General features: G+C 36.8%; 1 protein-coding gene across 2 annotated transcripts in view; it reads right to left on the bottom strand.

The window, feature by feature from the left end:
- Positions 1–1,283: 1,283 nt before the first annotated feature.
- jarid2b (jumonji, AT rich interactive domain 2b) overlaps positions 1,284–11,585 on the bottom strand; it is a 184,704-nt gene continuing 174,402 nt past the window's right edge. For both annotated transcript variants that reach the window (XM_022683099.2, XM_022683100.2), the window contains 8 exons: positions 10,480–10,550; positions 10,247–10,361; positions 8,833–8,938; positions 7,470–7,652; positions 6,623–6,753; positions 5,433–5,616; positions 4,827–4,934; positions 1,284–3,628 (listed from right to left, as the gene is read on the bottom strand). In XM_022683099.2, coding sequence (XP_022538820.1) covers positions 3,434–3,628; positions 4,827–4,934; positions 5,433–5,616; positions 6,623–6,753; positions 7,470–7,652; positions 8,833–8,938; positions 10,247–10,361; positions 10,480–10,550 — 1,093 coding nt within the window. In that variant the 3' untranslated portion in view covers positions 1,284–3,433. The remainder of the gene's footprint in view (positions 3,629–4,826; positions 4,935–5,432; positions 5,617–6,622; positions 6,754–7,469; positions 7,653–8,832; positions 8,939–10,246; positions 10,362–10,479; positions 10,551–11,585) is intronic.

Here is an 11,585-nt window from a genome sequence, read left to right as displayed (position 1 = left end):
GCTGTAAGATTTTGTGGGAAAACACTGCACTGACTTTAGACTTGATAAAACACAGTGGATCAACACCAGCAGATGACATGTCTCTCCAAACCATCACTGATCATCAGTAAATTTTGCTTTTTATTTGTAAATCAAGGGTTCAGAGTCTGGAGGAAGAGTGGAGAGACACACAGTCCAAACTGCTTGAGGTCTAGAGTGAAGTTTTCACCAATCAGTGATGGTTTGGAGAGTAATGTCATCTGCTGGTGTTGCTCCACTGTGTTTTATCAAGTCTAAAGTCAGTGCAGTGTTTTCCCACAAAATCTTACAGCACTTCATGTTTTCCTCTGCTGACAGCTTTTATAGACAGAGGTTTGGATTTCATTTTCCAGCAGGACTTGGCACACTGCCCACACTGCCAAAGGTACCAACTGGTCTTCTATAATATTCAAATTTTCTGAGACACTGATTTTTGGGTTTACGTTGGCTGTAACCCATAATAATCAACAATCAAAGCAATAAACACTTTAAATAGATCACTATGTGTGTATTACATCTATATAATATAGGAGTTTCACATTATGAACTGAATTACTGCAATAAAGTAACTTTTTAATTATTGATATTCTGTATCCACGCAAGAGGTGAGTGTACAAATGCTATGCATCAACTGTGATTCATTCGTCATAACTGGCTTTGTTTTATATTTAGACTTTGTTTAAACACTGAATATAATTATAATCAAGTTGATCACTTTCATTTAGAAGCCTTAAATTAATTCCACAAAGCATTTGAACAAACAACTTGCAGATTATTGTGAATCATCATGAATCACTTGGCTGGTTTATGTGTGTTTAGCTTACTATTTATAAATGTTGTATTTTAGTCAATCAAAAACTCTTCTGGCTTGTAATAATAGCATACTAAGGATCAGCATTAAAAATCCGGATGGAAAGTGTTGTGATTTTTTTTTTCATCAGGCAGGTAATTATATAGATTTAGGCAACACTTAATTTTAGTAGTTACTTTATAAACGTTGTAGATGCTTTACTTAGCTTTTCCTCTGAACCTCAACACTAAACCTAAACCTCATCTAATCCCAACTTTGTAAAGATTCAGTAACAATTTTAATATTTATAGTGAATCTACTGGAGGCTACTGTGTCTTATTCACTACTAATGTTAATTAAAATCTAATATAGGTAGATATGAAGAATCTGAGTTTCATTCATTTGTGTGGACAGTGGTTCAGTAAAGTAGGTAGAAAATGAAAAGCACACAATGAAAGACAGACAGACAGACGACTTGAAAAGAACTGACCGTGAATTGTCCATACGTTTTTATTAAACCTTAAGTACAAACTGGAAAAGTAAAAAAAAAAAAAAACTGGCAATATAACCAACATGAAATCTTCCCATGTGTAAGGAAAGGCTGAGACGCAGTGCGAATAAATTAAGTTTGCCAGACGGTGAGCAAATCTTTCATACTGTAGAAAAAGGAACAAAAACAGCAAAAAATTCTGAATAAAATACATTGTAAGGCCATAAAAACTTGACAACCACTTTTTTTTTGAAAACACCTGACCTGGCTTTCATTTAAATACTCCTAAAACAGTTCAGTCTTCGGTAAAGGACAACAACCAACAAACTGGATTATAGGTTTTTTTCTTGACAGTCACCACTGGCAAGCTCAGTGCAACATGAGTAGCTACTACATTGTTGAATTTTCAGTAATGAAAATGTAAAAACCTTTTTTTTTTTTTTTTTTAGGTATTTTCCCTTTTCTTTAAAAAAAGTAAAGCTAAAAAAACGAAAGAAAGAAACCTGGGGGAGGGTCGGGGAGGGGCATCGCTACTCCATATCTTATTTCTCAGTGATATAAGCAGCACTTAAAAATGTTTCCACGTCACCAGAGGAACCCTGTAAGCATTTAAACTCCCACAGATGAAGAAACTGAAAGGTAAGGCTTTTCTTCATCATGCTTTTGTCCCCTCCTTCTGTCACCCTCAGAAAAGGCTCAAGTATTTAAAGACATTTACAGGAGTATGTACAAAATGTTGAAAATGGTGTTTGTTGAGATTCTTTAGATCATTCGTGACTCATCTGCAAAAAGGGAAAGCAAGAAAAAAACTAAAAATGAGGAGAAAGAAGAAAAAAAAAAAAAAAGATCCTCAAGACTCGTATTTCACATTTTACACCCTCTGCCTAGTGGCTCTATTTGAGACAGCACATCCAAATGAAATTGAAAAGAAAAAGTCCAAACACAAATAATAATAATAATAACAATAATAATAATTACAATAATATAATAATTAATGTTAACTGGTACAGATGAATCAATAGGTCTGAAAGTATGGAATGTTAACACGATTGCACATGTAGAAGCGGAAAGCCTCCGGAGCGTTTCCGTCCTGTGGTGTATGAAGGCAGATAGCACTTCTTTTCATTTACCTTTTTGTATTGATTTTATACAGTAAAAAACAAAAAACAAACAAAAAAAAATCAAAGCACCAAAAGTCGTTGGACCTCCCAGCTGAAGATCAGGCACAGTTACCACCATCTCTACGTTTCAGCGCAGAAGACCCTGCTGTCTCCACCAGGGGGCCGCGACCTGAAGCACAACTTTGCGCACGCACACGCGCTGCTGTGAACACCAGTGTTCCCCTATCCGCAGAGTAAAACCAAATAAAACCAAGTAAAACCAAATAAAACACTCCTCACATCTAAAATCAGATGGAAAACCCAGAATTAATCAAGCAGTCCTTTCACTTTCAAGTGTTACCTCGCCTTTACGTTCCGTTCCTCCCCACACAAGCGCGAGCGTGGGGACTGAAGAGGTCTAAAGTATTCATTTTTACAAAAGAAATCAAAGCAAAAGCTAAAACAAGCACAAGCCCCAGCTTGGCGGCCCTTATTTATATCAATAAAACCCCAAAATGAAGAGAGAACACAAACGAGAAAAAAAACAAAATAATAATAATAATAAAAAATAGAGCACCATCGTGTGCCTCTGTTCACAGTTCAGGCTTGAGTAAGAGTGTGTGTGTGAGTGTATGTGTTTGAATGTGTTTGTATGTGTATGCAGTCCACAGGGCCGAAGATGAGGAGGAGGAGGAGAAGGAGGAGGAGGAGGAAGAGGGACAATCTGGATAAGAAGGTAGAAGTCAGTCTCACCTGCTAATCAGATCTATACCTGCGAGTACATCGCAGCTTAATGCTAACTAAAAGAATCACAAAAAAAAGTAAAATAAAAATAAAACCTTCTTACGCTCTAGTGCAAAAAAAGGCAGGTTCTTGCTCACACACAGCAAGCTCTTGCCGTACTATCTGTACTGAGTCAGGGGACGTGAAACAGGTTCTAGAGACAGTGAGCAAGATAGAGAGAGACAGAGAGAGAGATAGAGAGAGAGAGAGAGATGTGATTGGTTAAAAGCAAGGAGTAAGGACAGCCGTCTCTCATGAGATGGCCGTGGCAGCACTTTTGGAGAGCTGGGCGGGGCTGGACAGGTGGGTCAGAGACACCTCCACGGTGGCTCTCTTGCGGGGGCCGCGCTTGGCAGGCGGTTTGGCGGGGCTGGAGCCGTTACAGTTCTCTACTGTGGTCTTCAGAGCTTTACCGCACACCAGATTCACCAGACTGTTAATCTGCTCCTGCAGGTGCAGAGACAAACACAAAGCAAGGGTAAAAATAATGCGCGTTAATTGGAATATATGGACACCTTTAAGTCAGGTGTTGCTGGATAGGTTATGAGAGAAAAAAAAAATCCAATCCAATTCTGTAATGCATCAAATTCTGAGACATAGAATACTGTTTCCACCTTGCATTAATATGCACTTGATATCTAGAGATTGTCTAAATATTGTTATTGTCCACTTTGAAATATATACCAATTTATTTTATGTTTTATTATGTATTTATTTCCCTTTGTTTCTTGTGTGTATTCTTTGTCTACTGTAATGATGCTGCAGGAATTTTAATTTCCCTGACTGAACTCTCCCTAAACGGATCCATCCATCCATCCATCCATCCATCCATCCATCCATCCATCCATCCATCCATCCATCCATCCATCCATCCATCCAACCAACCAACCAACCAACCAACCAACCAACCAACCAACCAACCAACCAACCAACCAACCAACCAACCAACCAACCAACCAACCAACCATCTTTATAGGGGAGAGATAAAACCTTAACTTTTCAATGAAAGTCAATCTAAAACCAGCTTATTTGAAGGTAATATTGGAAATTCAACCAAAATGAAGATACTTGTTTTTTAATGGACAGCGATGATGTACTTAAGCCAGATTTACTTAAGCTTTCATCCAAAATGACTTACAAATAATGACGTGCATTTAGAGGTGTTAGGAGAGTAAGTGCTCTTTGAAGAACTGTCTTCAGGAGTTTCTTAAATGTAGTGAGGGACGCTCCTGCTCTGGCAGTGGAAGGGATTTCGTTCCACAATTGGGGAGCTATGTATGGAACTGGGGGAACATAAGTCTTTAGGAGTCAGTGGAAGTAGGAAGGAGCCTGTTCTTTCATCACCTTGTAGGCAAATGTAAGAGCTTTGAATTTAATGTGAGCAGCAACTGGTAGCCAGTGACGCTTACTGAAAAATAGAGTGAAATTACTGAAATAAGATGCTACAATTAAAAGCAGCTCAATTTTTAAATGCAGATGTTTTTAGAATATTTTTATGAGGCACTAATGCAGCCTTCTCCACTGATCTTGCTTTGTATTGTACTTCAGAGCTGCCAGAGCTGAACAGATCCCTGCCAGCAAACTCGTCTCAACAGCTCCCCTCACAGGCTAGTTTAAATTCTGCCCAGAGAACAGCGATCCTTACCTCATCATAGCGGTACATCATCTTCAGTCCACGGCAGGATTTCTGTTTCTCCACATAGTGTAGTGCACATTCCAGACAGAACACCACATTCTCATTCTCCTGTACCACCTGAAAGACACCAGGCCTGTTTAGCTCTCTGCACACAAATACTCCAGTATAATACTCCTCAAATGATGCAGCGCTGCTGGAATAACACCCTGTAAAATTGGACCACTTCTACTGGTCCATTCGTTATAAAACATCTACGCAATATATAAAGAGCAGCTGCCGTTTTTAAATAGTGTTCAGGACAAAATATGAACTTATGGGATTTTGATGACAGCCACAATATGTTATACTCTCCTTTTTAAGGAATGTAGGAAAACCTGTTCAGCTAACCAATTAAATTCCAAGAGTCACTATGAGGGTCCAGACTTTAGTTTCTCGCTCTCAGAACGGCAGAACTCACAGAAGATGCAGATTTGTTTCATACTTAAAATTCAGATTAATAACTAACAGGTTTAACATACATTTAAACTTAATTTAATTAACTAGATCAACATGAATAAATCAAGCACATCTGAATAACTAATGTGCATCATGTTGTTTAAATAAACACGTCCTCACCATAGACAGGTAGCAGAGGTGCTGGCATGTTTGGCAGCGTCTCTCGGACGACTCCAGCGCCAGCCACTTGCGGGGTTTCTTCCTGCCCTCTCCTGTGGGTTGGTTGCTGTCGTGAGTGCCGTATCGAGCAGAAGAGAGCAGGCCGGCCTCGTAGAGTTCCTGCCGCTGCCTCATCTCTATGTTCCTGTACAGCAGAATCAGAATCACCTCAGTATATATAGAGTATAGAGTATATATAATATAAATACTGTAAACAACCCTAACTCTTATACATATATGACTTGCAGATCAATGTACCTAGATTTGAAAAGTATGGATTAGATATATTAGTTAACATGACGATATGTTACTGTTATAGTTTTTTTTTTGGTGCATATATCATTCATAAGCACAAATACTAGATCTATTCTGTCCATAAAGCTCGGAGGTAATATAAATAATGTCAAAAAAATCATATCATCCTTCACAAAATGTCCTCAAACATTGTGTTGTTTAATTTATATATTGCCCTCCCTGACCAAAAGAAACTGACATAAAACAGTGCGTAAGTGGTGAAACAATTTAAATGGCCTTTGATATTATACATATATTTCTTAAACACTCTTTATTGGTGGGTTTATTGTGGGGGAGGGGGTTGAGATGTTTTGAGAAAGAGTGTTGTGCATGCACAAACTTTTGTGAGTGTTTTGTTTAGTTATAAAATGTTATTTATCATCTAAATAATGTTGTGATGGATGGTGAATAAGGGTGTCCACTGACAATGATCTGCCATTACGAGTAACCTACGGCTCATTGGTCATTTAATGCTCTCTTCTGTTTTTTGATCTGGTCTCTTTATTCCACCCTGGTGATGCTACAATACATATACAGTTACTTATGAAAAGGGTTAGGATTAGAATTACAAATCAAGGTCATCACAAGGGTATTGACTTAAACTTAGATCAGGTTTTAGGTTTGGGTAAAAGGATCAGACTGTGTGTTATGTTTAGAACGAAAAAACTATTTATTCAACTGAAGCTCCTTGAATAAATATTGAGCTCAATCTATGTAAATTCCAAGGTAAGCTTGCACAAAGAAGCTTCTACATTAGAACTGCAACTTTAGTGTTAGGAATAATTCACATATCTGCAAGGCAACATCTGCTTTAACATCTGTTCCTCTTTATGCAGTGGAGTGTGAGCTGCACTGACCTGAGATCTTTGAGCAGAGAGGAGATTGTACTCAGCAGAAGTGCGTTCTCTCGTTTGGACTCGGATGTGGCGATCTGGTAGAGCAGCTTCTCCATGGAGAAGGGCTTGGCTATGCGCCTGCATTTCAGATCCTGATCCAGGAAAACAAACAGAGCAAGCAGGGTGAGAATTTACTGCATAAACAAAACAGGAACAGAAGGATAAATTATTAAATAAACAGAAAACTTCCTTAACCCGTGACACTGCCGATACTCTTTTGCATAAGCAAAGAGAAAAGCACGTTGAAATCTGTACTTCTTGTGGCTGGAAATGTTTAAATGGATCTTTTCTTATGCTCATCACTAGTTACTGTGTGTAAAATTGTATAAATATATTATGTGCATCAATCTGAACATGTTAACCTGACTGAGTCAATCCTATAATATTAGAATCCATCCGAATTCACTAACATTAACACTATTAAAAATAATCCAATGACCACTAAAGAATTTCCTAAAGATTGCTACAGAAATATACACCCATTCTAGTTAGAGGTGTAAAAACAGATGATGTGTTTTGTGTATTTTATTAAACTGTTAGAAGGCTTAGCTCAGGAAATTCACCTCTCTTAAACTAACAGCATTTTCTAATTTCTATCCTGATTTTAAACTCAACTCCTTTTAGTTTAATAGCTAAAACCCAGAGGGTCCAATACTTGAATCCATACTACATGGTAATTATTGAATAAAACATCCTATCAGCTAATTATTATGCTGATAAAAAAGCTAAAACCACAATACAAAAAAAAAACAACAACTGCATTCTCAGTCCAGAAGGTGGAAGCAGAGAGCAGCTGTTCCAGGCTCACCTTAGCAGCCTCGTAGCCCACGTTCATCCACTGCGGGGTGGCAAAGTGCACCGTCTCAGACACACTGTAACCACAACACACCTTGGACACAAACGTTCCAGGGAAAACCACCACAAACTGGCCGCTCTGCTGCACCGTGCGATGCACTTTTATACCCTCACGACTGAGCACCTCTGGAGAGATCTGGAAAAGAAAGTTAGAGACAGAGAGAGAGAGAGAGAGAGAGAGAGAGAGAGAGAGAGAGAGAAATGAGATCATCTGTTTAACAGTTCCTGTGTTTCAGTTGGTGCTTGATTTCTATTGGTTTTGTTTGTAAGGACAAGTTTAGGATACAATAATGTGTGTAAGTGAGTGAGTGATATGTCTATAGTGCGTTTATTCACTGATGTGTGTGTGTGTGTTTATGCATGTTCACTGCACAAATGGTTTAAAGGTGGAGGACAAATTCTATGTTTGTCTTGTCTTTACATGTATTGGGAGTTTTGAGACACCTGCTCATTTATTGATTCTTCTGAAATCAAGAGTAATAAAATGAGTTTCTCTGTCTCCATTGATTAGGCAAGGCTTTAATGTTTTACTGTCAATATCAAAAATGGCATACGTTTGAAATATATTGTGTAGATTATTGTTACTTAGCGGCAGAGGTGTGAAGTTATGAAGTACAAATGCTTCATTAACCTTACTTTAGTAGAAAATTTAGTTATCTATACTTTTACTGGAATTTTTATTTTTTTATTTTTATATATTTTTTTATGTATTAACACAATTATCGGTACTTCATACTATTTACATTTTAAAAATAGACTCACTGCTTCCATTTCATTCATTTCAGCTATTTTTTCTCATGGCTTGTCATTGTTAAAAACAAAAGGAATGAGAAATAAATATGCAGCTAAAAGACGGAGTCTACTGCATCTCAATATTTCAACCATATCATTTTAATAGAACATTATAGTCATTATGGAGTCCATGAGTAATGGCATTTATTTTCCTTACCTTACTTAAACTTTTATACTTTAAATAGTTTTAAAAGCAGTACTTTATTTACTTTTACTTGAGTAAAAAGCTTGAGCTAATACTTCAACTTCTACAGAAGTATTTTAAACCCTAGTATCAGTATTAAATCTGAATACTTTTGATGCTTTTGCTAAGCGAACACTGAACAACTGCATACCTCAACAAAAGAGAGTTTCAGTAGAGGCTGTTTAAGGATTTGCTCTATCGTCAGAACTCCTAATGAGCATCCCGTGTATAAGTGGATGAGGTGCTGCTTAAGTGGATGTAGTGATGCGCAGTAGAAGAACTCTGTAGGAAAAAGTGGGGTTGCTGAAGCTCTAATTAGAGCGTGTGTGTAATCCCTCACCATTATGTTCTTCTCCAGCATCTCGAGTCCTGGAGTGCCGTTGGCCTGCAGCAGCGTGTGCACCACATTATCAAGCTTAGTCTTCTCCTCAGCAGGAACAGAATACCTGCGCGGCACAGCGGGAAACACTCTGTCAGCTCAGTGTGTACGCATGTGTGTGTGTCTGACAAAAGGAAAGAACTGGTAAAAAGCTCTCTCTGCTGTCTCCTCTGTGCCAGCTATGTGTTGCCATAGCAACAGGCTGTTTTTTTTTTTTTTTTTGATGAGTCAGTCTTGTGCACAGACACACACAGACACAGACACACACACACGGTCGGTCGGTCGGTCTCTCTGAGGGGCATCACATGCTGTGATCATCTCTGCTTTTCTGCTTTCGTGGAGTGCTGCTCCCTCTAGAGCCCCACCGGCCGCGAATATAGCTGTATTACTGAGTTCATACCACAATTCAATAAATCCATTTCAGCAACAGAATCAGTGTAACAAACGAGGCTGTGGATAGGCGGGTACACACTTTATCCCAAGACCTATCCTAAACAAAAACGACTCCACAGTGTATATATCTATATGTACTGACAAATAAAACAGAAGTAAAATACATCGTTTAACATGCTTTTATCATTATTTGAATGCAACCATTAATTAAATGGTAGAATTATGCCTATATTGAGTTTTTCTTTGGCCATTCTCTGTATATTTCCAAAAAATGCATGTAAAAAACTTGGAATAGTGTTTACATGCTTTATATTCTGCTAACATGCACTGCATTGCATTCATCCAATCACATTCATCTACAGTATTTATTAACTCAAAATGACAATACACGCAGTTATCAGTATTTTAAATTGTGTCCTTTAAACTCTTTTAAAAAATATATAAAAATATAAAAAAATGCTGTTTTTACCTAACTAACCTACACTAACTAATATATATATATTTTTTTTTCTCAATTTTTTATCGTATTAGAAGCCTGTGTTAAACATTTTTAGTTTATATTCACCTTTTTCATTCAGTATAATAAACATGATTAAAATGTCTAAATCATATTAAATTAGTAAAACTGAGCTCCTATAACTTTGCCTCATTGGCTTTAGATCCATCAAGCTTTAATACCTGAGCTGCTGTTTGTTTTTTTCCCCACTCAGTGAAGTAGGCGGGGCTTAGCTACTGTTTCATTGGCTTGTAAATTGTTCATTTGCTGGTTCATGCTCTATTCTGATGGACAAAAGCTAGTCTCAATTAGTTTTATGTGCAACACAACGTAAATGTCTATTGTAATAAATGAAGGCTTTGAAAGGGTTAATAAACAAGTAAATACAAAATATTCATGTAGTTAACATACAAACATATCGTTTAATCATATCTTTAAAAAATGCCCTAATGATTTTTTTTTTCCTAATTCTGTCAGCAAACTTACCAAATGCAATCAGCACCAGTGTGTAAGTAATCAATATATGGAAGGCGGTTTTGGTCTCGAGACCAGCATGAGGTAGAAAAGACCATGCCAATGTTCAGCCAGGGAACAGTCACCCCTGCAGCAAAAAAAAAAAAAAAAGAGATTAAAAACTGAGCATTTCAGTACATACAGCTCATCCCATCGTTTTCTTTTCACTAAGCCTTCTTCAAATTCAACAACAGCTGAAGACTCACCGGGCACAGCACCAAGATGGCGCAGAATGGATCCAGAGTTATTGGGGAGGACAGTGAGGTTCCAGCCATGTCTGAGAGACAGAAGGAGAGAAAGAAGAGTGAGTGATGTTTATTTGCTGCTCGCCAGACTCAAAAACACACCACCAATCTTAATATATTGTGATAAATAGTCTATATTAGGGTATTAGTACTGCTTTTCTCTTCACTGCAGTAACAATACAGCACTATTCCACTCTTATACTCAACTTTTATACTAGATATTGGAAGATATTGGAAGTTTAATTAAGATTAAACAAGCTACACTACCTTTTTCCCCTTTATTTTTGCCATTTAAACTCTTCAGGTCTTCCAGTCAATAACCAGACATTAAACTTTTTTTAATGGGCCTTTAAGGTAACAAAATGAACAAAAAACTGAAAAAAGTCATTTTAGTATTGTAAAAAAAATTATAAAAAATAAAAATATTTTAAAGTATAAAGTTACAGTGAAAGTAGTAAAAAAATAAAAAAAATGAATAAACATATATATATATATCTATACGTGTATATATATATATATATATATATATATATATATATATATATATATATATATATACACGTATATATATACGTATATATATATTGATTTTACCAAATTGAAAACCTCTGGAATATAATCAAGAGGAAGATGGATGATCACAAGCCATCAAATCAAAGCTGAACTGCTTGCATCTTTGCACCAGGAGTGGCATAGTTATCCAAAAGCAGTGTGTAAGACTGATGGAGGAGAACATGCCAAGATGCATAAATCTGTGATTAAAAACCAGGGTTATTCCACCAAATATTGAACTTTATAAATATGAACTTGTTTTCTTTACATTATTTGAGGTCTGAAAGCTCTGGATCTTTTTTTGTTATTTTAACCATTTCTCATTTTCTGTAAATAAATGCTAAATTACAATATTTCTATTTGGAATTTGATAGAAATGTTGTCTGTAGTTTATAGAATAAAACAACAATATTCATTTTACTCAAACATATAACAAAAAAAAAGCAAAAAGGGAAACTGATTCAGAAACTGAAACGGTCTTTCCAGAGCTGTATATTGTTTTAAAAAAGAGAGAA

Source organism: Astyanax mexicanus, chromosome 3 (assembly GCF_023375975.1).
Source record: "Astyanax mexicanus isolate ESR-SI-001 chromosome 3, AstMex3_surface, whole genome shotgun sequence".
Classification (NCBI taxonomy): domain Eukaryota; kingdom Metazoa; phylum Chordata; class Actinopteri; order Characiformes; family Acestrorhamphidae; genus Astyanax; species Astyanax mexicanus.
This window is presented reverse-complemented; position numbering and strand designations above follow the sequence as displayed.